Source organism: Nipponia nippon, unplaced genomic scaffold, assembly GCF_047370975.1.
Source record: "Nipponia nippon isolate SJK-2023a ecotype South Korea unplaced genomic scaffold, ASM4737097v1 scaffold_1, whole genome shotgun sequence".
NCBI classification, from domain to species: Eukaryota; Metazoa; Chordata; class Aves; order Pelecaniformes; family Threskiornithidae; genus Nipponia; species Nipponia nippon.
Genome location: NW_028262290.1, coordinates 35,038,477 through 35,064,874, shown reverse-complemented (window position 1 = coordinate 35,064,874; position 26,398 = coordinate 35,038,477). Strand labels below are relative to the sequence as shown.

Below are 26,398 nucleotides of genomic sequence, written 5' to 3'. Positions count from 1 at the left end.
ATGTACAGAGCTCATTCTGCAGCCTAGTAGTATTGCTGCCCCTTCAGTTCTTTACCTTGCTGTGAAAGCAATACAGTATCTCACACCTCAATTATAACAACTGGATTTGCAAGCCTCTCAAAGATATCACGTATCTATGAGAATCCCGATCACAAGCGCAGTATCTCCCCAGCTGTATTAACAATGGCAGCAGAGAAGATGCAAGAGGCTTAAAAACAAACCAGAAAAAAAAGCATGTGGAAGCAAAAAGAGAGGGGACGAAGAAGCAGTTTGTTGTTTACTCCTACACTGCAGTGAAGGGGACCTTCCTACTTTACCCTGTGTTGCTCTTTCATATGATATGAGTATCAACCTCAAAGAAGCCTCTAGTTGATACTGCTCTTTCATCTCCCACTAAATCAAGTAGACTGTCACAGCACTATACCTCACTGTAGGGTCATTTATAAAAGAAAAGGCATCTGCACAATGTCTTTAATACAAATTAAAGTAACTAAACTTCACATTAGGATATGCGGATGATACTAATATTCAGCATGTGTCATGCAGCTATAACCTAAAGGTAGCATTAAGCAAGAAGTAATAAAGCAGTTACCTGAGGCGAATCAAAAGGATATCGACTACTGAACTTAAATAGAAGCTGAAATTTCTCCCCTTCATATAGCGTTCCTGGAGCACCTTCCATGTCTACAATCCACCTAAGGAATGGGGAAAAAATTGTTAGTATTGTGGACTGACAAATTATAATTTTACTCCTGGAGCACAGGACTAATCAAATCAATTACCAATCACAGCCAAATCTTCTGAACTCTCCGTTAGTATCATAATTATCACAAAAGGGAATAACACATCAAGCCTACATTTGAAAGAAAGAAGCCTGGTATTTCACATGCAGGTACCGATATAGTGCTGCAAATTATACAAGTAATTATGGCTTGAACTCAACACAGACCCATCAGTTCCCAATAAAATGACTGTTAATGTGAGACAACAAAGCTGAAAAAAAAGACATATTTTAAAAAAAAAACAGGTCTTTTTAAAAAAACAGGTCTTTTTAAAAAAAAGACCTTCTTTTCCCTCTGCTTCTGCTCCTTCCATCATAATAACACAGAAGTAACTGACAGGTGGAGCGGGGGGGGGGGGGTAGGGGGTGTTGGGTGTAGGTTTTTTGTTGTTGTTGGTTTTGGGTTGGGTTGTTGGGGTTTTTTTAATCCAGTCAAAAATAGATGCTTTGCATATTGTTTAACACATACAGGAACACTCTGCTATCTAACTTCTGTCATTTTGGAGTTCTGTTGTTGATCACTTAACACCATTCTTTGCAGCATCACTTCCCCATTTTTGTCTTTCACCCCTGATTGAGTTTTACGCATTTGAGCAATATGGTAAGGTAAAGATTCAGCAAGAGACTACAAAAACGCTCAGATAAGATTTACATTACAGCCAAGCAAGGCAGCTGAGATTTTTCAGAACAGCAATGTGTGCAGAAAAGTCAACATCTCCTCCAGCTGGTAGTCTGATGATCCTGTTCCCAACCTCTCCATCGTCCTGTCATATACACCCTCCCTGCCTATTTAAGCTGTGCTGACTTTTTTATCATCCCCTCTATATTTTTTTTTTTTTTTTTTTTTTGAGAAAAATTGCTTTACTACTGAACTCCTAGCTGTCACACTCTTCAGGAGGAATGCATCTCCAGCGGTAGCATGATGATGGCTGTACTAGCATTCCATATTTTAATTTTGTGAAGACTCCTTCATTTAATCTATCTGCACTCCAGACCACTTATCTCTTCTTAGGTTTATTGCTACACAAATCTTTACTGCACCAGTTCAAACTCTAACTTGATTAATGAACTCAGAACATGCTATTTTGCATCAAAAACCCTCAAAGAGAAAAAAATACGACGTTACTTGTGAGAAAGCTTCTTAAACAGTGACAACTCCAGAATCTAGCATGACAGTAAACAGGAAGTTTTTATTTGTAAGGTATTGAAAAGTATAAAAATTGTACATTGCAGAAAAAAATAATAAGGTAGTACTCTGGGAACAGAGATATCCTAAGAAAAATGGAAATCAACAAACAGAAAGAAAAACCAACAGATTTTTTTTTCCTTTTCCATCTCTTCATCTGCTGGAAACATTCACTTAATAGCTGGGTTTTTTTTTAAATGAATAAAAAACACTTGCAATATTAATTTGAGTCCTTTTTTCAGAAAATTTAAGTATTTTGCTTCCCAAAGAAAACCCAAAGTAAAGAAAGAAACACAAGCTGTAATTCAGCAGTTGTACAGCAGTTTATTATTATTTGTACCAAATTCTGGAAAGTGCCATTTCAATCTGTTTTAGTCATATTCATCTGTATGAATTATCACAAAAAACAGCATCATTTAAAAAGCAATAGCAGTGTTGAACTCAGCATATAAAAGGCTTAGAAAAGCCTCATATAACATGGTCTGAGCACCACCACCAAAACTGCAGATATGAAGCAATGTCAGAAGTCAGCTGTATGTTATGTTTTTAAATTGAGCAATCAATCAATAATATAGTCCAGAACATATAGCTTGAGATTCATACTTATAAATGTTTACATCTGCTAAGATTTTTTTAACATTTCTCTAAAATTAAACTAAGAAAATTATCTAAAAGAAATGTCAACACAGTCTAAATCTTTTGAATTTCAGTCAATTAAAAAAAATAGTTTAAATACCAAGAACAACACCTGACCAATTTCAATGGACAGAACACAGAATATTTAACCACTTTTCTCTTTCCGTTATGCTAATCACAGAAAAAACTACAGCAGGGACGAAAGTGCAAAGAATGTATTTAGATAACTTTGCTCTTTAAGAAGCTTCCTCCACTTGCTTTAGAGAAAGGAGGTAATGGAAATTAACAGCTACAAAATACACTCAACACAAATAATGCAGAAACTCTAAACCAGCTACTCCATTATTTCAATAAATTTACAGGGGTTTTAGAGGCTAGTAGCTATGAGAGATTGTTAAATTATTTTATTCTAAAATATGCAGAAGCTTTTACCAATTGACATTTTGTTAGACATTAAAATGCCCAATAAAAATTTAATGAATTCACTATCCAGCTCCTGAGAGCGTCCAGCACGTTACTGCAATACACTCATTAAGGAGAACAATGTTTCATTTCCTAGACTGAAAACAAAAATTCAGAATGTTACTCGGAATAAGTGGTGGAAGTGGCATTCAGAGGACTTTTCATTACTTACATTTTTCAGCTTGATAGCAAAAATAAAACAGAATATATACTTACTGAGTAATTGAATTTTGTACACTCTTTTCATTTAGAGTCATTCCTGGAGGTGGATCATTTTGCAGTGCCAATAGTTCTTTTTGTAATCGTTTCTATAAAGAAATTGTAGAGAATATTTGAAATATTAAGTTCAACAATAAACACACACGCTAAATTACATTTCATCAATTATTGAGAGGTAAAAGGAGTTCTATTTGAAAATTTAAATATGAAGTGAAACTGAAAGGTGAGAAAGGGAAGACTCCTCTCCTAGAAATTAAACTGAGAAGTCACAGGCCTTAAACCTACATTTTTGATAAAAGGCAACAGCACCTACATTTGCAACACTGCTAACTGAAGAACTGTTGCGTTACAAAATACACAGAGGTATCCAGGATTTTGTCACATTACAAAGATGTCGATCGGAGCTCTACACCTAGCAGTGAACATTTCATATTCCCCTGATAGCATCAGATTTACAACTAATTCTCCAAGATTTTAACAGCACAACTCTTCCTCCTCTAAGTAATTTAAGACACTTCTGTCTGGCATCTGTGCAAGCCTTTGCCTTTTTCTAAGTCATCCCAGAAGACAGAACACAAAAGTAAAACAAGACTATGTGACTTGCAGAACACAAACTATTTTATAACTTTATAGTAACTGCATCTTAGAACTTACGGAGTCATAATATTTAGCAAAGTGTTACACCAGTACCTCAGGTAATTCTCACTGATTTTGACAGGGATAAATCGGTAACTGCAACCAGCCGCTTCAGTAACAACTACCAGAACTGTTTCCTACAATCTATGGAGCAAGGGAAATGCAACCTCTGTGAAGTGCTATCACTGGCACTGGTTTCAGAGTGTATTTTCCCCATATAAACAGTTATGCAATATGTTTTGTCATTTCCAAGCCATCTAGATAACGGAAAGTTCAAGGCTTTCTCATTTCTTACTCTCCTTTCTCCTGCCAACAATTTTAATGTTTACCACCTACCAGTCCGCTTCCATCATCCTACTAGTCAAAATGATCTTACATAAGATTTAAGCCTGACCTAGCACTCAAGAGGAATAAATACATATGGTTGGGGGTTTAGTATCTAATTTTGATTCAACAAACTTTTTCTTAAATGTAGGTTTATCACACATTTGTAGCTGTTTCTTACTAATTTTCCAAACAACTTTTCTGATGCTTTAGTAGCACTTAAAAAAATATCCACAGGGGAAAATAAAAAGTGTTCCTTTGTCAACACAAAAGTGATTCAGTATCTCATTAATACCTTTGAAATAGGACTACAATAAATTGAGACACACAACTCCTAAAGAAAACGCCCTCATACATTCACAATTTACATTCTGAAATAACTTTGTCTCTGTCAAGCAGCTCTGAAAACTTGCTTTGGGCTTCTATTTTGAAAGTTCCTACCTTGAACATAAATACACACTTTAAAAGTCTTTTATTTGCAAGCAATTAAATAAATACGTTTTGAAGTGAAATGTTATGTCATAAAAGAATTTTAAAGGCTGTTATAATTGCTGTACAGATATAAACAAACTGAAAAAAACAATGCTAGCGTTCTCATAAGAAAGCTATATACATTGCTAACACAGTGAAAAACACATTAGAGTCCTAGTGTTCATCTTTTGCTTTCTGCATAGTTTAAGAAAATTAAGAAAGATTATGAACACCAACAGTGTTTAACACCACTATTATGAATTAAACTGCAAAAGAACAAAGGTCCAAAACCATTTTACAAATCCTTAATTTGAGTGGCAGAGATGTTTTGAAGTCAATTCCCTTTCTGACACTTTCCAAGATCATCATCAAATAAACCTCAATGGTAGTCAACCTGCGTATGCCTTGTCACATAGATCATCATACAGAGAAATATTTTAAAAGTTCAGAGATGAGAACCTTTTGTGATAAGGGAAAATTCAAACTCTTTCCCTTAAAGAGGAGGTTTGGAAACATTAGGTAAGAAATAGTAAAGAACAAATTATGTAAGAACAGCAAATAATTCAGTAGATCCATTTACTTACACATGTAGACCAACTATACAACTCTCTCTTTATAAAAAGGAGCCTAAAATCCATTTTAAAATTAAATTAAAAACAGCCACATTAAGGTATCAGTAACAAATCAAACACAGCAATTTGAAAAGAGGAAATTTTGTTTGCTCTGTATCCTACCAAAAATTCCAAGTTATCAACACTTAAAATAGTGCCTCATTTAAAGTTTGGACCTTTGGCTCTTTTCTCCAGCAACCATCTCTTCAGTCCAATACAGTCTCAGTCACACTTCTATCCATCTCACCAGTGCAAAAATATTCTGACTCCTTCACAGCTTTTCAGTTCTCACATATAATATTTATGGTTCTTTCTAAAAAAACAGTAACCCAAGGGGGAAAAAAAAAAATTAAAATGTGTACTTGATCAGCAGAGTACCACTGAAGTGCTCTGTTCCTCTGATCTGAAACATTTGCTGACACTGTCATGGGGGGCCTGTCCATTAAATGCAAATAATACATACAGACAACACATTGCTTCTCATCAGTTGCAATACAAAATATATTAAGACCCAAAAACGCATCCCAGAGAAATAACAGGAGATACTATTTACACATCGGGTCAAAAGTATCACAATAAACAAAATCATATTTTTAAAGATGAAAAAGAAATTATCATTTGCAAGTTAGCCAGTTCAAACAAGTATCAACGTAAGTTCAGTCTGACTTGTATCTGCAGCTCTCGGTGAGAATATCAATAAAAAAACACATCCATGTCATTCCCATATAAAGCTGAAAAGAGCACATTCAGTAGAAAACGGGTATGTTATCTGACTATTAAGCCAAACAAACTCAGTAACCCAAGTCCCCCAGAAAAGCAAGCCTATAACATTGCTAGTGTTGTAATGAAATGAAAACAAGCTTTAGCAAATAAATTTATCATTTTGAAATAAGGGAACCCACAAAGAAAACCTATGATTAGCTATTATGCATAGAAAACTCCAGTGCAATTCTGATTAACACTAAGTTCCTAGGCACAGCTCCACACTGGAAAGGTAGGGAGGGGATGCAGAGGTCAAGAAACCCACAGCTCTTCTGAACTTGTTCGCCATTCAGAGGAATGTCCCAAACAGAACTAAGTATCAGCAAAAGCCGTTATTCCCTTCAGCCTTACTGTAACCACTCTAATCCTATGCCTATCTGAAGTATCCGCTGTGTTCTCCATTATACTACACCCTGATAGATTTCATGTATCTTAAGATTGCTCCTCGTCAGGGTAAGACTGGGGGAAAAAGAAAAAAAACCAAAAAAACCCAAAAAAAACCCAACGAACCAACCCCACCACCACCACCAAATGAAGAGGATATCACTGCAGAATTGCAGGCAATCAGGACTGAAGACCAACAACTGCTATTAGAGATGGCACAGAATCCTTTTCACTTTTATTCTCTCCAGCTATACCGACTATCTTGGATAACTGCCCATGAAATTAAAGGATAAAAATACCATTTTATAATAAATTTCTAGATTTCTCCAGTCCCCATAATGACAGGAACTCAGTGCTAGACAGCTTAAGGGGAAAAAAAATGCTTTTAAAGATTTCGTAAGTATTACTCTAGCCACTACAGTCTGAAGATAGAAGCAAGGCAAAGTCCTTACAGAAAGCAAATTACTTTTATTGAACCAACTGATACACATTTAAGATGTGATACCTTTGGGAATCAAGCCCTCATTTGGGGTTTTTTCCCAACTGGAATAATGAAATATACTGTCTATTTCACAGCTCTCTACTATTCCATTAACCATGCCATACAAGTTAATCATACCTTATCTGACGAACATAGCTGGGTATTTTTAATAGGCTTTCACCAGACATTTTCAAAATTTGGTTTGTTCTATCAAGCATCAACTCAATTATGTCTGTACAAACTAATGAATAGCTGCCTATAGACCTTTTCCAGAAGATGCTCCAGAGTACTCTACAGCAACTGTAACAGAATTGTAGAGGGCATCACGGCCTACCAACCAGAATTCATTCAAATACTCAAAGACTGTTTTACAAGAGGGGCTAAATAATATTTAGAAAATTGTCTTTTAGTCAAGCTCTCTGGTCAATGCATTCCAGTGTTCGACTACCCTCGTGGTATAAAATGTTTCTTTTCTATCTTGTTGGAATATCTCATGTTCCAATTTGTGTCTGTTGCCCCTTGTCTTCCCACTGTGGCTCTGTTTTCCCTATCACCCTCCCATTTGGTTTTTGCAGGCAGCAGCAAGATCTTCTCTTTGCCTTCTCTTCTTAAGGCTGAAGAAATCCAGTAAGCTCCTCCTTGTACATCATGTAGTTCAGCCCCTAACCATCTTGGTGGCCATTTGTTGGGCTCACTCCAGTACATCTACGTCTTTCTTGTACTGGGACTCCCTGAAGACCATACTCCAGATGTGGCCTCAAGTGCCAGAGAGAGGGAAAGAATCAGTTTCCTCAAGCTGCTGGCTACATGCTTGCACACACAGCCCAATATGCAGCTCAGGACATTCAGAAAATTTGGAAGGTACTCTCCAAAGATATTACAAAAGACTATTTTTTTATTTCCTCTCTCCCTTGCCACAACTTAAAATAATTTGTCTTATGTTATGTCTCCTTAATACACAAAAGTGGATTATCAGGAGCCAGATCTAGTTTAAAAAAAAAAAAAATAGATCTCTTAAATGAAGCCCTTGAAGGCCAGATTCATACAGTTTAATTAGGAAATTGAGCTCCTGGTTACCATAGTAATTCAGAAAACATCTAAAGTTTAAATGCAACAACTTGAAATAAATTCCTCTTCGGTGTTTAACAATATTAGTACTAGCTGACCAAAGAGGTTACGAGGAACATTAATTTTCTCAGAGTAACACTAAGTCTAAAGACTACTGTAATATCACGCACAAATCCAGAACACGCATTCTTAGCTTCAAGATTAATTTAAACAATACATTCAGTTAAGTACTTTTAAGAAACCACGACTCTGATATACCAAGCCTGCACGTTACGTACAAAAGGCACGCTGCAACTCTAAGTTTCTGGAATTAAGCATTTGAAAAGGAACAGTTTCAGAGGGAGAAAAGCCTTCCTTGTATTTGACAGCCATGAATACAGAAAACTTTCTGGCACTAAATTCTTGAGAATAAGCAGCGACATACACAGCAGGACAAAGTATAACGGATTAGCACTTTTCAGACAATTTCAACCATCTCATTTGTAGAATCTTACATACTTAGGACTTGAAGATACCTCAGGGAAGTCACCTCTCCATCTTCTTAACATAAGGATGGATCAAAGATTCTTAAAATAGCCTTGTAGTTCGAAGACTTTAACATTTTCCACATCACCCCCTCTCTTGCTTTTGTAATTGGAAGAATTTTCTTCACAGTAAGAGATTTAGGTGAGTTGAATAAATTATGTCAAATTACTTCTCTTACTCTTCATTGATACAGAAGGGAGTTCTTTTATTTATTTCAACTTACTTCTCTCCAAATAAAATAAATAATTCTTTCAACTCCCCCTCTCCAATTCTCATTTTCTAAGCATTTAATTTTTGCTGGTCTCCAGCTGGCTCCTTAAATTTGTATTTTTTTTAATATATATATATATATATGTATTTCTATAAATATATACATATTTATATACATAAATGAAAGAAGAATGCTTCATCATGACACTTATGTGAATATATCCCAGAGATTTGGTTTTTCTTTGTAGCAGCACAATACTTTTGACTTACATTCAGTCCGCACTCATAACCCTAAGTCTCTTCCACACCAGCACTGGTCAGCCTGCTACTCATTCATATTTGCAAACCAGACTCCTTTTTCCCCTCTCCTACCCCTATTAAATGCTTTGTACTTTTCTCAACCAGATTGCATGTTTTTTATTTTAAACCTGTCCACTTGTTGTCACATACGTATTTTGTAAGAACACCTATATCCCAATCATTCAAGCTGCTTTCAGAAAGCATGAAAGCCAATGCAGACTGCCCTCAAAATACGCTTTGGTAGGTCCACTCAGCTGGCAGAACCAAATGCCCTCTCTCAATCAGACACCCAGTTGAAACAAAGAGTGATTTTACTACAACCAAACTACTACAACTGTGATACCTTGAGAAGTGGTCTTTGCGATTAATAAGGGAAAAAAAAAATCCACTGATTTATACCGCATTTTTCTTGTGTGCCTATTCAAATGTCACACTAATGCAAGTCAAAAATATTTGTACGGTCAGAATACAGCTACCTCTCCTCCTCTTTCACAATAATTACCATACAGTAAGAGGAGGAAATCATGTTAGTTCTATGTGATTCTTCTTCTGAAATCCATTTTGGCTACTTTTTATCTAGCTACTCGTATGTTAATTGTTGATTATATACTATACCTATAGGTATCAAAGACTATTCAGCCCAGTGATTTTCAGAAGCCACCCTTTCACACGACAGTAGAAGAATAAAAATAGTATTTATCAACTGGAAACTCACTCAAAATAATTGTCAAAGAACTCTGATTCAGTTGCTTAAACACTTAAAACAATCCAAAACCAACAGTTGAATCCTAGTGACTGACATAATATCCAGTGCCTAAGAGGTATTGAAGCTGTCCTTTTTGTCTGGCGTGATTTACTGCCTCGTTGTTAATTTAAGTATCTGTGTCATCTATTCTTTGTTTCCTTTTCTAGGCACAGGCTCATCCCTTTCTTCATCTTTCTAGTGATTTAGAAAAACCTTTCTTAATGCTCTTCAAGTCTGCTAATTTAAAACAATGCACCATGGGTAGATTTCACTCTTATATGCTTGTCCCTTTCTTTCCTATTGAGCTTTAGCAGTAAATACTTACTTTCACTTTTCTGTTTTGTACAAAGCCTTTTCAATCTTCAAGTCACAAAATAGCTCCTCATGTAGCCATGCTGACTTTTCCTATATTTTTCCATATTGACACAGCTTGCCATAGTAAATTCGTATTTTCTTCTAGAAACTTGTAGCCCTTCAACACTCTTAATTGTCAGAAGTCCTTCTTTATTTACAGATCTCTAGCTGTGTTAAGATACGCATCTCTAAAGTCAATACCATTATTACTTTTGCTTTTTTTCTTACCATGAATCAAGAATACCATTTTTTTTATCACATACTCAAGTTGCTTTCAGCCTCTCAATCAGATCCTTTACGTCAAAATACAAGCTAGTGCAGCTACTCACTTCCACAATAACCTCCAAAGAGATGTTTTCTATACATTGATATGCTCTTGGGAGCTGCGCTTGCTGTATTTTTCTTTTCATATCACAAGACCATCTTTCTAATGTTTCTGCTAACCCATCATAAGATTTCATATAGAAGCTCCCTTCTTGCTTGTCCACTTTCTATTTAAAGAGACTGTGAAAGAAAATACGGACTGCAATCATGGAGTTATTTACACAAAGGGGGAATAAATGAAGGATGCACAGGCAATCTTAATTTGATATTTTCCTTATTTTGAGAGAGGATTTTATGCTTAAACATTCTTTTAATATAACTTGCAAGTAAACCAAAACTGGAAAGTATCAAATTGGTAAAAACATTCACTATCTAGAGGGAAACAGAACAGCAAATTAGGAAGATCAGAAACCCAAGACTGGGTAACATCACAGTCCTTCAATTAAAGGAATAACCAGCTGCAAAAGGCAAAGAGTAGTGACATAACTAGTAATTTACACAAGTATTTTCAAAAAGGTGGAAGTCTTTGAAATCAAGATTGCTCAATTCACCTACTTCTATAGGAAAGGATGATTCAAGGATGAAACTAAAGAACACAGCTTAACACTGATCCAAACATCAGTTCCAAAAGAAAGTTTATTCAAGCAGTTGAGACATGACTGACATAGCAATAGCTTGTATTTTGTTGTTAATTCTGTCAAATAGGATTTGTGCAACCCCTTCAGTTATCCTCCACAGATTTTCGAAAGTGTCAAGCTCACAAGACTTCTCAAAGCATATGGAGGAAAGAACACAAAATGAACTGGGTGTCAGTGGAGTAAAATTCCTGCTGGCTCCCCAGGCAGCTCACAACAACCTGTATCATTTCAGTCCTGATAGATGGCACTCACTGTCTGTCATGGTTCAAGTTAAATACATTTCCAAAGCCAATAGCATCTAGCACCTTTACTAAGCAAAAATACACACTCTTCTTTCTCCAAAATGGCACACGCCTTACTTGGCCACCTCTGGAACTGCTGTGGTAACATCTCAAATGCCACAGCTGAATTCTCACTCGTGTTGATACCTTGTGAATCATATAAGGAAGCAGAAGGCAGGGCAAAGGCACATAAAAAGATGCAATATGTGCAAAGGGGGAGAGGGTAGCAATTTAGGACAGGAGAAGATTTGGAGGTTGGCAACATGAGTACTTCAGAATGCATCTCCTAGAATCAGACAGTTTGGTTACTGTGCACCATTGAGCTAGATGTTATATATCACATAAATATTTACTAACAGATACAAAATTATTTCACTGGTCTCTGTGTCCCTGTCAGCTACCCCAAAAGGCAATAACCTATATTCCTAAAGCATATATGATGATATCACCATCACGTTCCCCAAAACCAGGGATCTTTTGTCTGATTCTACCACAAACAAGGATTGTACCCATAGACAGACAGGTAGACAAACTTTAACCACAATCCCCCACAAAGAAACAGTGCAGTCAAAGGTATTTTCCTCCCCCACCATGAAAACTTATCTAGCTCTTGTAGGTGTGTGAAAATTACCTTTCTCAATGCCTTTAAAAAGGAGTATCACAATATCATGTGTCTATTTCCAGTTCTAAGCCCATTGTCCGAACTCTTACAACAGCTTTGCCCCTCCCTTGGAAAACTGGAGCCTAGAGAGTTCAAGTTTACAAAGCTATATGCAAACACAAACGTGTACAGTGAAAAAGTAAGGCAACCTTATTTATAGGGGTCACTACCAAGTACGAATTATGTACATATAGCTGAGAGCAACTAAGATAGCCAATGAACATTGTTTCAGTTAAGGCATTATACTTCATAATTGGAGGGGGCAAAGCATACATACACTCTTACATTGTCTCTGCTGATTAGCAGTAAAATATTAACACCATAATCCAATCAAGTTCAATTGTGTGCCCATACTCCTGGCTTATTATCCATCTCCTCAGAGCTGAAAATACAAACTTTATAAAGGTAAACAATACAAAGAAAATAAAATTGAAAAAAGATCAATGCATATATTCAACTGCCTTATCTTTGCAATTCTTGAATAATCCACTTTTGGTGTTTCAAGAAATGCTGCATGAGATGTGCTATGTCTTAAATGGGTAATATCTTAAATGGGTAAACTAAATGATGAGCTATCTTAGTCAAATACCTTACCAATGAACAACCCTTAATGTACACTTGAAAGTCTATTTTAGAGACTTTCCTTTTTTTTAGAGAAAGAAAGGAAGAGAGAGAAAAGCTGAGCTGATTAAACCAAAAGTAAACCAAAAGGAGATTCAGTACAAGACCAGATATATTACGAGCAGTGGTAAGAGTCTGGTAGAAGACAGATGGGGGAAAAGAATTTTTCTCTACCAGTAGAGCAGCAGAAACCTACCAGTAGAGCAAGAAGTTTGCTCACAAACAGCTTCCTTTCATTTCTGCTGGAGGAAATGTTCCATCACCACGTCTTCTTTTACCACTAACACAAGCGGTGATGGGCAATTAAGCTGGAATGTGGCAGCGACTCTACTAGCCATGCTCAGTTAGGCAGTATCATGAGGATACGAAGAAACGGAAAGATGGAACAGCGACTTCACAGACTAGGAAGCATAGGTGTCCAAAACATCTGCACTTGAATTTTCTTAGAAATCTTCTTTTCTGTGCACTCGAATTCCCTTTTCGTTGTTGTGACAACATAAGAAAGGAGTAGCCTTCCAAGGCCAAGACTTCCTAGACATTGTAAACTCAAATCTTAATCTGGCTTGGAGATCAAAGAGGAAGAAACATTAACTCATAGTTAAAAGTTAAAAATCAATCCCACAGGGGCTCCACTCTTCTATTTTATGCTGGTAAAGCTGCTGCACCCTAGGGAGACCTAACAATATTTCTTCAATAACTACTAACGATTCTCTTCCACACCTAAAGACTGAAATGTACCCAGCAAACTGTGTTAGCACAAAAGTACTGTCAGTCCTATGATCAAGTCCTGGCAAAGAATTTACATTTCACTTAGGAGCTACAGGCTGTCACCTCCTCCCCCACTCAAGTTACAAAACGTTTCACAAAAAACATCCTTTCTGTTCTGAAGAAGTTTTTGCATGCAGGAGACAGATTTTTTTTTTTTTTTTTCAAGCACTGCCTCACTGAATGGAGGCAAACAGTAACCTTGTACCAGAACAGGAGTTGCTGTTAACAGGCTCCAACAACAGTGTTGTTACACCACCACCATGTTGTTTCATAATGCAAAGCTGTTACTAGTCTGCTAGTGCAAACTACAGGCCTGAGAGAATAAGATCAGTAACAACTCTATTTTCAGTATTTTGGTTCTTCCATTCACACATTTCTTACTGAAAAGCCTCTCAAATCCAGAACATGAAGTTCTAAACACTGGGTAGATAGTCCTGCTTTTCAAACAAAACTCCTCTACAGAAAAAACATTTTTAACAGTGTAAGCCATGCTGGAACTGATTGCATGTTACTCTCTAATTAGAAACCTAACTTTAAATACCAAAAAGCTCTCAAACAGAAGAGAAACAAGGTAAAGATTAAAACCGGTGACATTTAATAAAAAATTAACTGCTACAGTCCATCTTGCGACTTAAGAAATCTAAAGAAAAGATGAAAGAGACAGTTCCTACAAATTAAAAAAATCCTTTGCTTCCTAATCAATCAGGACATTCAAGAAAGCCCCTGCAGAATATATCCCATTATTCAGGTGAAATCATTTGGCCCAGACTCCCAAACTCATAAGCCATCCATATACTTGATTATCACAACCATTGGCGAATTTTTCCTAATCAAAGTTCTTATGGTAAGATTTAATCAAGGCCCAGAGGGGGAAAGAAAGATAATTGACTGGATGTGCCCAATTAACGCTTCAGCAGGACACATAATAAAACAGCTTCACAAAATACTCTGTCCATACAAAATAATACCAGGATTTGAATTTGAAGAACTGTTTTTCAGTTTTATCTATTTTTGGCTGAATATTAGGTTTTCAATCTGTACTGAGAATGCAGAAGCAGATTAGTCTCCTCCTTCTCATTTCTAATAAAACATGTTAACATCTGGCAACCCAGTTCTAATGTTATTTTCCCAGACCAATCCATACTTCAAGTCCTGAATATCAGGCATTTCATACATTTCTCTCTTTTTAAAGGAACAAAAAGGCAATGCATGAATCTTTTAAAGAGCCACTTACAAATAAGTTTCCACCACTAATCTTTTGTTCTTCTGAGCATTTAAAAATTTCATTAGGTTATGCATTGGGGGGGGGGGGGGGGGGGGGGGGGAGGAAGGACTGTTGATTTCTCAATTCAATAACAAAATATTACCTTCACATGCTCCAAGATATTCTAAAATATTTGACAAGAAGGTCAAAGCAACACAGTCCTCTTCTAAAGGGAATAATATGCTTGACTTAAACTCACTAAGAGACAAGATCAACCTGAAATCAGAACTACAGTATAATTAAAGATAAACCAGTAACTACAAACACCACACTCTGTACTCCGCAGTCTGAAAAGCTTTTTGCCAGATAATCAAATTTTTTTACAACGAAGCTGTCATTTTAAAGCAAATTAGACGAAATCCAGTAATGAGAAATAAAATGAAACTGACAGCTAGTCATCTGCTTTATAAATGGAGTCTTCAAATGTACCAACACCCAGCACAAGCCTCACACAGTACTAAAAAGTCAAACACAAATAATTTTATCTTTTAAGGACAAGAGTCTGGCATTATTTGAACTGCTTCAGTTAAAGGAATGGATTTAAGATAATAGCAAGGGCTGGCACAAGGAGGGCAACCATACATGTACCAGGGAATTTCTTATCCTTATAAAAACCATTCCAAAGATTGATAACTGAGAGAAAATGCTGTATTCTGACAAAAGCCTTTCAGAAAGAAAGGGGCAAAATGTTGGAAGCTGCAAACTGTAACAAGATTTAAATACTCATCAAATCCATATCCCTAAATATGACAGGGAGAGAATTTCTAACTTAGGAAACCTCAATCCATTCACTTTCCTTGTCCCTTCTCATTATGGGCCACCAATTTCTAATCAAGAAGAAATACATAAATCTGTGTGAACAAGTAGCATCAAATCCCATAAAGCATTTTATTCCAACAGACTTTTAGAGACAGTATTTGCTATACTCTAGTAAACTATTATCAACATTTATTGGCATATATATACGATTTTTTTCTTGAGGCTGATCAAGCAGTGTTTTTAGCTAAGTTGAATAAAAAAGATGACAAACAACTTTGTTTGTAATCACCCAAGGAGAAACAGTTATTTTTTAATACTGTGTATGAAGGAATGAATAGTGAGCATGCTCAATTAGAGCACTAATTATCAAAAATACGGTGTCTCGCAATTCCTGCTCTACCACCGTTAACTTCTGTCCTTTCTTTTCTAACACATTAATGCCCAGGGAGGCAAATGTTGGGGTTCCCTCCCTTCTTCCCCTGCCACCCCAGACTGATACCTGGTTTTCATTCCAGTGATTCAGGTTGCCTCAGAGGAAAAATAAACAAAACCAAAGGGAAAAAAAACAAACCTGCAAAGGCTGGCACAGATTCCAGAATACCTTTTCAAAGCCCTCAACTATCAAAAGCAGGCAGAAGACAGGTTACCTGATCTTCATTCTATCACAAAATATTGCTTACTGGCTCTTCTTATTTTAAAGCATTTAATCTTTATTTTCATTTGTTTTTAAACAAATGAAGTTATGACAGGTTTAAATGAATGTGTAATATTGTCTCTTCCTCCCTTCGAAAGGCGAAAATGCAACCCACAGTTGACAGTTCTGTCACAGTCCGCTACTTCAAAACCATGCAAGGTGAACAAAATTTTTCGCTCCAAGTACTGAGTAAAAATCCTTCATCGCCCTCTTCCCCAGTGAGAACTTTAGTCTGCAAACCACTTGAAAGCTCATCTCTTGGTTGTAAACCAAGGCTACATGAGAGACATGATCATTATACCAAACACATTTGTAAATGTTGAACACAGCCATAACTATGGGTAAGTTCAAAGGAAGTTGTGCCTTCCCTCTTTCATATTAATATGGGTAATTTAATCACATAACCTCTGGGAGTATTCACCAGTGCAGCCTATACCTGTATAATATATAGTGAAGATCCTTTACTCAGAAAGTCTTAGCTTGGTAGAATTTGAGCAAACAATTAAAGAAAGTGCTTGATCACCGAGTTTCGCACATTGTTTGAGCTAATCTGCTTTGGCTTGCTTAATTACAAACTCACAGAGCTTTCCAAGGGAGCAGTTTAACAAGACAACATTCCCTGGCTTTTGCAAATCTATTGTTTTCTCTTTTCCCCTTCTCAGAGCTTGAATAGCTAGGCCTAAAAGCAAGTAGAAGACATTACCAAACTCTGAGCAAAAAATATTTACAATCAACTGGAATAACTATTCTTTACAACAAATATCTCCCTGCTCTTATTTTCCTGATTTAAATCATGCACATATTCATGAGATATCAATGTTCAATGTGACAAGTTGAAAGCATTCATGTTTTTCTATATTTTAGCTACATAGTTGGTCTATTTGGAAAAAAGATTTACTGAAACCAGTGTCCCTGAGTGTTACCAGTAGATTTGTCTACTACTGCTTTCTCTTTCGGAAGTGAATCCTTCCATTGTAGCTCAAAAACTGTGCAGTTGCTGCACAGCAAAGTGTTTTCCAAAACTCTATTTATGCAAGCAGATACAAAAACAAGGAAGAGAGACTCCTTAGGGCCTAAAGCCATAACTTTGATTTTATTTATCTTTAATGAGTTAAGTCTTTAAAGACTAGAAATCTTAAACTTCACTTGATATTTAACTCACTTTAAAAGTTTCTTAAAAAAGCCCCAAGACTAAATCATCTTGGTAACATAACCATACATTTTGCATTTATCTTATTTTACAGTAGCATGGCTATGTGCCAAAACTAATATACCACATATCAGTACAGACTGATAACTGAAGGTTACATAAAGGACTAACAACCTCTTAGTGGACAGGAGAAACGCTTTTTACTCTCCACTCATTCTGGTCTCAATTATGGTACTTGCATTTTTCAGTTTAAAAAAAAATGATTGAAATTTTAATCTTCAACAGTATTTCACCAATGGCACCACTAAATACTTCAAGTTGTTACTAACTACCAATAATTTCATTGTGCTTATATCCCAGAATCGGTTATATAATTCCAGTAAATACTCATTTTCTTTTTATTTTTTAAATAGTTTATTTGAAATAACACAAATAGCATCCTGTACTGTGACATGTAACATTAAGGAACACATGCACATCATTGTTGAAGTTCCAGCTGACTGACTGAAAACTTTTCTCCCTTGAGGTTGGGTTTGTTGGGGTTTTTTTTGAAGATGTATTAAAAAGAGTTTAGAACGTTTCCCTGGACAAAGCTGTCAAATAAGTAAAGAGAAAATTATTTCCAAATTATTAAATAAAAATGCTGCCAATATTGAAGAAAGATTAAGCAATAAGGAATTGTTCTGAGAACAGCTGGAAACACAGAACTTGCACTGAGACTAGAAGAGCAGGTAAAGAATAGAACCAAGGAAGTTTAACCAAAAGTTGGCATATCCAGAACATACTATTTTCTTATAATGTAATTACAAGGCAATTTTTCTTGATATTTCGGTGGCTTGTATACATTTTCTCCCATCCTCTACCCCACTGGCTGAAAACACTGGGGCGAAACTTATGGGAAGCTTCTGTATTACAACTGGTTTGTGTTTTGTGACAGAAGTTCCTGGTGAGCTCAAGCTAACACGAATTCTGCATTGACATCTAGCACAATTATTTTATTAAATGCCTGTTTAGACATACATTTTGAAAAAAATATTCTACTGCTGTAACAAGACTTTTCAAGCAGCACTTTTTACTTTGATGTGAGCATGTATTTTGATGGCAGCCCACCAACATGGAGTTTTCAAGGGCAAAAAAAAATAATCCTGATAACACAAACACATGGTGAAAGCTAACATTCTACACTCTTTACTGAAGCTGTTTGTGTCATTAATTACATTAGCTCTGTATTTAATCAGGATTAAATATCTACATGTACAAATTTCACGTGTCTAACTTTAAAGGAAAGACCAGAGGTTATTTTGGTGATAAAACACAAACCTAAAACTGTTCCCATAAATGTGTTTGTGAAAGCTGTTTAAATATGTCCAGTCATAAGTCAGGGTTTGAAGTAACCTGGTATTAAAAATGAAAGGAGGGGAAAGGTAAAATGGTAGTAACTAAAATGTCAGCATTATAGATAAAGCCAATCTTTCGAGTTTAAAATGCAAATAATTCATATCTGTGCATTGAGGGAAAGGCCTTAATTATCTAACACTTTGTACAGCAATGATATATTTTCCATGCATTTTCAGCTGAACTTCCTTGGTTCTATTTTTTACCTGCTCTTCTATTCTTAATGCAAGTTCTGTTTACCAGCTGTTCTGAGAACAACTGTTTATCGCTTATTATTCCTTCAGTATTTACCATATTTTTATTTTATCTGTAGCTTTAAGACTTCAGATTACTAAAGATGCTATACCAAATTTTCTAAAGCAAATCCATTCTATTCACTTGTTCTACGCTACTTACAACTTTTCAGAATATTTCTCTTTTTTTTTTTTTTTTTTTTCTCCAGGAAAAGTTGCACAAGCTTGGGCTTTTTCTGGGAAAAAAAATGCTCTTCCTTCAAGGTTTGTTTGGGGTTTTTGTTTGTTTGTTTTTTAAGAAAAGAATTATCATTTGCTTAAAGTTATGCAAACCAGGTTTAAACTAATCTAGCAGTGTCAAATTAGCCACCACTTTAAACAATACAATGGTTAGAAAACAAAACACAGGATCTTGTCAACATTGGCTTCTATTTTTCTAGAAGAAAAGCATTACAGAAAACTACCATTAAAGAATGTCCACACAGACAAAGATCACAATAAATTTAAACTATACACGTAAAGGTTCAAACTCCCAAATTTTACAAGTTACTATGCATCAATTGAACCGCAGTAGCTCTTCAGGTTGATGTTCATTGCCAGTGGCAAAAAGAGGTGATTTGTTACAGTTTCAAAGCTTGCCTTGTAGGCTGACTTAAGAACAGACTGATAAGATAACTCTAGCTTTAAGTTAATCAGAGAAATTTTGGTGGATCTGTAAAAATAAGATGTAATTAACTTAGGGCATCATACATTGCTGTATAAAGTTACGGCAGTTTAAGAAGTGACTAAAACTTATTTAATGTACTAATATATCATTCTTATCAGAAATATAAATAATACTGCCATAATGGTACAGTGATAGACTACTGGTATAGGTAGAGATGGCAATGAGTTGCACAAACATTTCAGTTAAACATTAGGTATTTAAAAACACCGTACGTAACAAAAAGGAGACATCCTTTTTCTGATTAGGCAACTTACACATTAAATGTTAGCAGTCATATAATAAATTAAATGATCCTGAACCGAAAAGCACCTAAAATTATATACAACAGCTTCCTTTGTAAAATGTTTTTCACATTGAAGATTTAAATTTTAATTAATAGAAGAATTCAGAGCCTTGAAATCTTGCTCACCTGGGAAGGTGTCTACTATTGAGAAACTCACTAATTTTACAGTTCATTTACTAATTTTTCATTTATGCTTCCTGTTTATTTAAAAAAAAAAACAGACAATTCCTTTTGCAATTTGCTAAACTACATTACTAAATTATTAATTTACTAAACTCAGGAAAAAGTCATCGGAACACTATACAACTAGCAACATGTAGACAAAAAAACTCCATAAATTTCCTTGAATCTCTCATCAAAAGACACCAGATCACCATTAAAAAAAAGTGTAATCTTACAGCTGGTGTTTTTAAAATGAAAGCAATTACTACACTAGACTTACAATAGCCATATTTTCAGGAAGTGAGCACTACCTCCACACATAACATATCTTACTTTTAGGCAACATTTGTCACATGTATCCTAAAAAAAACTCATTTCATTTGTAATCCTTATTTCCCCTTTACAGAGTGAGCAACAGGAATGAGGGTGAGGCAAGCTGTAGAAGGTCATTTACTAGGCCAGAGACAGCAACACAGTACAGGTTTGCAAAGTCCCACGGAGTGCCTCCTTCAAGTTTCGCAACTGTCATTTCCCTATAGTTTTCACAGAGTTTTGTAAGAGATACTACTAAATAAATTATTGCCTCTATTTTGCAGTTATGCTTGTGGAAGTCTGAACATTAAAAGAGCAGCACTACAAAAATGCATTTGCCAGATAGAGCTGAGAAAACGAAGGCAGATTAGACTATCTGTCTAAACTACTGCTACATGAAGAACATTCTGTACAGTACGTTCAAGTTCTTGATCCCATTTCATTTCAATAACGCAGAAAGACACACCATGAGGTTTTTGTGCTTCTAAACTTCATGAGCAGAATTTTGACCCCATAAAGTTCAATGCTTTGACATTTTAACTCTTTTTAGCTATGCTAAATCCAGGCTATCAGGACAATTAAACTAATTTCATTCAGTTTGTACACTCTTTCTTGGCTGTTCCATTACTAGTGACAAAAAATATAAGTTATACTCCACCAAAATTAAAACAAGAAAGAGAAAGCAGCAGTTTGAGAAAGAAAACAGAAGTGCTAGATCATCCAGATCTAAAGCCAAAATGGAAAGCTGCAAAAATTCAAGGAAAAGCAGAGCAGTTACAGGTGAAATAAGGAAAGACAGGGGCCACTGCCACAAAACCCAGCGATCTTTTCTCCTGACCCAGTCACAATAAATCACCACCCACTTGGAGCAGCACACAGGGAAAGCGATCCATTCTTCCAGGGCAATTTCTGCAGCTACTATTTAAGAACTCCTTCGGAGAAGGTATGAATAAATAATTCAGCTGGAAATACCTGTCAAGCAGCAGGATGTTTCATGCTACTGTACCTACGGCAACCCCATCCAACCAAGTAAAACCAGGCATTGTCTCTCGACGGACTAATACCACTAACACCATTTTAGGGAGAAGGAGGACCCCACGGGCACACGGCTTTGGACAAAACTTGCCTGTCCCAGCCCCCCCGTGCCCAAGAATTACAGTGCCGTAATCCCAGAAAGGCCCGGGAAGATGGAGTAGTTGGTCACATCCTTCGACACCGTCCTCACGGTGTCACCGGGGGGGTCTCCCCGACCCCCCCCCCCCCCCGCTACGCTGCGGCCACACCGCCGGGGGAGGAGGACGAGCCCGCCACCTCCCACGGCGGCCAGCGAAGCCTTGGCCCCCTCAAACCCTGCCGGGGAGGGGAAGAGGGATCCCTTCGCCCTCCCCTCGCCTCCCCGAGAAGAGGGGACACCTCTCCCCGAGGCAACTCGCCCCCCCGGCGCCCGGTGCCTCCCGACGCCCTCCCGCCTCCTCCTCCCCCGCCCGCCATCCTGCCCCGCCCGCCCTCACTTGCGGCTCCCTCCTCCCCCCCCCCGCCGCAGCCGGGCCCGGCCTCCCCCCTCACGGCCTGACCCTGCGGGTCTCAGCTCCATCCCGGCGCCGGGCCAGCAGTACTCTGCCTCCCCCTGCCCGCCCCGGCCCCTCCGGGCGGCCGCCGGTCCCCCTACCCCCACAGCCGCGCCAGAGCCGCCGCGCAACCGGACCCCTCAGCCGCTGCCCCAGCAGCTGCTCCGCCCGCACGGCTCTCCGGAGCGCACCATCACGCACACGCCCGGGGGAACGGCTCCTCCCGGCTCCGGGCCGGCGCCCCGGCGCTGCCCCGGCTCCGCCGCAGGCTCCTCACCTGCATAGACGCCATGATGGATCCTCCCCCTCCCCTCTGCGCCGCCGGCCCGGGCCCACAGAGACGCAGCGCCGCGCGCCCGTCCCCTCCCCGCCCTCCCCGGTCACGTGCCCGCGCCGCCGGCTGGGGCGGCCGCGCATGCGCGGGGAGAGGGCGGCGCGGCGGGGGCGGCTGGCGGCTGGGCCGGCCTCGTCCGTGGGCTCCCGCCGCCGTCCCTCCCGCCCTTGCCGGCCGCGGGGGAGGCGCCTCGCCGGCTCGCCGCGCCCGTCGGGGGGCCGCCCCGGTGCTGCCCTGCCCCTGCTCGCCCGTCGGCGGCGAGGGGACCGCGCCGGGCTGCCCTTGGGGCGGGGAGGGAGCCCCGTCGTCCCCCGCGGTGGGAGCGGGCCTCAGGGCCGGCCGTCACCGCCGCCGGCGGGCGGGAGGGGGCTGACCCCCCGCCCGCCTCCCTGTTTGTAAAGGTTTTTTAGATCTGCACGTCCGGAGTTTTTAAGGGATTTAGTTAATGCGGGCTTCCCGCACGTCTGGCGCGTCCCGGCGGGAAGGTCGGATGAGGGAGGCCCGGCCCGGCCCTGCTCGGCTCCTTGAGCTGAGATCCCCTGGGAGGTCTCAGGGGGAGGTCTGCTGGGAGATCTGGGAGAAGGCCTGCCTGCGACTTGGGGTGATGAACGGGTCTGCTGGCGAGGGGAGGCCTTTCTCTGTGCTGCTTTGTCGTGCTACTCTGCCACAAGTCTTCCGTCTTCAGATAATCTGATTTTTCTGCAGTGGTGGTCTGGTGGAGGATCTATCCAAATTAGCATGGGTATATTTTAAATCGGAGCATTCCTGGATTCTACATTTTCCTTTCCTGGACTGGAACATCCTCTGGTCTTTGCATTGGATATATTTGTGGTAACTGTGTAGGTAAAAATAAACTAGCACCACTCACTAGAAGCAACCTGCATGCGATCAGTAAATTAAGCAACTTGCAGGAACACCTTTCATAAAGCAGTTATTCCAGCTATAGTATTTCAGACCTGAGGGATCCTCAAGATAAAGCTACAAAATATTTTTCCAAAGACAAACCTATAAAACTCATAATCCTAGCGGATATGTAAAACTAAGGATTTAATAGAGATACTGATTTGATAGCTCATTATAATCTCCATCTCCCTGCTGATCTCGCTGTACATTCCAAAAATGTGAGGAGTACCTTTCTCTGTCCACACCCAGATTTTCTGATGATGCTAAAGAATCCCCTTGGGTCACTTCTGCTCCATCGGTAGCACCTGATTTTTACTTCAGAGATGGCCTGATACACATCCAACTAAATCATTGAACAATTGTTCTCAGTTTGTATTTACCTTTGAAATCCGCTTCTTTAATTTTAGACCTAAAGAAGGGTTGTACATCTGAAAGCCTGCCTGTTTTCTTTAGCCATAGTTTAGTGTGATGCAAGATACTACTTCTACCTACAAGCTTTACCTTCCTGTATGTTTTTATGCATCCTCAACCTTGAAAAGAGCTAACTGGAGGAAAACAAAAACCCAGCAAAACACAGCATCAGCTTTTAACTAGTATCCAGCATCAGCAGTGTTGCCAATGTTAAAGTGAGCATACAAACTTCTGGGGTTTGCTTACAGGTGAGAACAGAAGGCAGCAGGAGTATCCTTGCCCTGTAAGGTAGCTGCAGAAGGGAACGAGCCTCTTGGCTTTGCGGGAATTTGCGGAGGACAGAATTGAGTATGTGTCAATTGTTGAGTAGGAAAGGAGACTAGCCTACCAAAAGTAAGGATGGAAAAAGTATCGTGATGTAAACTGAACCCTATACTTTTTGTCCTCTAAATTCAACCTCAATTCTCAGTCACCAGCTATGGGCTCCTGAGGCTGTGCAAGCTGGCATTGCTCTGCTGACTTCATTTAATTAACACTTAAGTCAGAAGAGTCTTTATGTGTGTGTTTTCCCTGGAAGTCAGTATTTATGTACTATATGATTTCGCAACACCATTTAGGTTACAGAGGATTTATTGCATTAAGTGGACATTGAGACTTGGTAGAGGTTTCTTTTTCCTGCTAGTTCTTCAAAACTAACTTAGGCTGTTACAGCATTAAGTGGAACGTCGCTATTTCTGTTTTACTAGCTGTTGTTGTTTTGCATGATACAAACATATGTTTATCCTAAAATACATTTCTTAATGCCATATGCCACAAAGATAGCAAGAACATCAAGTTTAAGCAATGGACATGTGTTCGGCTATAAACATGGACATATTGACTATCCATGTTGATGTAATCACAGCAAGATAAAACTGATTGCAATCCATTATATTCAGTTTCTTAACCCTGTTCCAGAAAACCCTGTTCAAGGTCAGGAGATATGAAAAGGCATAAGCTTATGAATGCCAGTGCGGTTCATAGACTCCAAGCTGGTTTTGCATGGAAAGGTCAGCTTTGTAGTCTTAAGCTAACTGTAATCAGTACAAATTATGACTTCTACTCTGTAATAAAGAAAAATTATCTCTGGACAAAAAGCCACCTTAGCAAAAAATTATGGTTTTTAACTGCCCTTATGTTTGAGAAGTCTTTTTTTCTGTCACACGGAGCTTTGCAATGTTAAAAACAAGGCACCTCTCACATAAAATATTGTTTACTGGGATAACTTCATCTATGCTGCAAGTCCCATTCCTGAGGATAGCAGGCATGAAAAGCAAGGGGCAGTTTGCCCTTCACATAAACAATAAAGCATAAATGAATTGCTACCCACCCTAATTTAACTGGATATGTAAGAAACTAAAGCATGACTCTGCAGCTGAAACTCGTTACCAGAATCCCCCCATCCCTAAATTCACTTTGAGTGGAGTTTATTCTTAAAGGACTACCAAAGGTATCTTTTATCACTGTTGTCGCATCTTTGTTTTTTAAAGTGTCATGCAATTGCCTAATATATATGTGCAACATTTTTAGATCCTTGTCATCATGGGAATAGGGGCAGCTGGAGAATTATCTCTGTGTTTTATTGGTTTTTTTCCTTTCATCCTTGTCTCAGTAACCTGGCTTGCAGAGAGTGCTTTTTAATAAGTATTTTCGTACAGTGCATAATGCTATAGGGATTCAATGCTTGAAGCACAATAAGAAAACAAACACTATTAGAAGACTCCCAGAAAGAATTTATATGAATATCAGTATTTTCTTCCTTAAATACAGTTCCATTCTTGATTTTGCAATGGCTCATAGTATTCTTTGTTCTAAGTTATTCAGTAATCTCAGCAATGAAAGGCCCAAAATCCCAGAGTGGGTAGATTTCACAAGGAGTTGGTTATATTGTAATTTGCTGTTCATTTCAATGTTGACCTTTACCTATGCAAAATGTAGGAGAAAATGCTTTTGCAGTTAACCCTTCCTAATCTGTTGCAGGTGTAGAGATAGCCAATGCAATAGTTGTTTGTTTTTTTAAAAAGAAAGCTTTAGTATTTGACTAATGCAGCCTGATCCTGCACCAGTCAACATAAGTTTTGTCAGAGACTTCAAGAATCGGAGTCCTAAGTCCCAAATATTCAAAACATTAGGGGTGAGAGGAATTTCATCTGTTATCTTCACTATTTCAGAAGCTATCTTGCACTGATCTGATCAAATACATGATTATGACTTATATCAAAACCATATAAAAATGTTTGTTTTATATGTTTAAATGTCCTACTAGCATTGTTTCTGTAAATATTCATGAATTTGATCTAAAGATCCACTTTTCTTCAGAGTTTGCATTACCTTCCATTTACAGGAAAAAAGCAACTAATGTTCAAACTGCATTGATTAGATAATTTTCTGATGTATCTAGCCAGTTTCACAACAGTCAAATATGTTTCTTGATTAGGGTCGCTATAATTTTATATTCCATTCCCTCTGTTATCCATAATGTTTTCAAACATTACCAAACAATTTTTTCCTCTGCTCTCCGTTTTTTTTTTTTTCTATATCATTCTTCTACATACTGAACTATCACTGCCTGCTGCCTTAACAATTTCTGCCACTATAATAACATGGGAGCTTGATTTCGTCTGTGTCTGCTGTGCTTTTTTAGCTTTGCATCTTATCTCCTTCTCACGCAGAAGTCAACTGTACGTCACGTTAACCTCCCCTTGTTACCCCAGTG

At 38.3% G+C, this 26,398-nt stretch overlaps 1 protein-coding gene across 2 annotated transcripts in view; it reads right to left on the bottom strand.

The window, feature by feature from the left end:
* Window positions 1–22,373, bottom strand: part of UBE2W (ubiquitin conjugating enzyme E2 W) — a 40,475-nt gene extending 18,102 nt beyond the window's left edge. For both annotated transcript variants that reach the window (XR_015703411.1, XM_087751459.1), the window contains exons 1-3: window positions 22,273–22,373; window positions 3,282–3,373; window positions 593–695 (exon numbers count right to left, since the gene is read on the bottom strand). Coding sequence is in view for 1 of the 2 variants with exons in the window: in XM_087751459.1 (XP_087607585.1) it covers window positions 593–695; window positions 3,282–3,373; window positions 22,273–22,287 (210 nt within the window). In the remaining variant the exon portion in view is untranslated. The remainder of the gene's footprint in view (window positions 1–592; window positions 696–3,281; window positions 3,374–22,272) is intronic.
* Window positions 22,374–26,398: the final 4,025 nt, after the last annotated feature.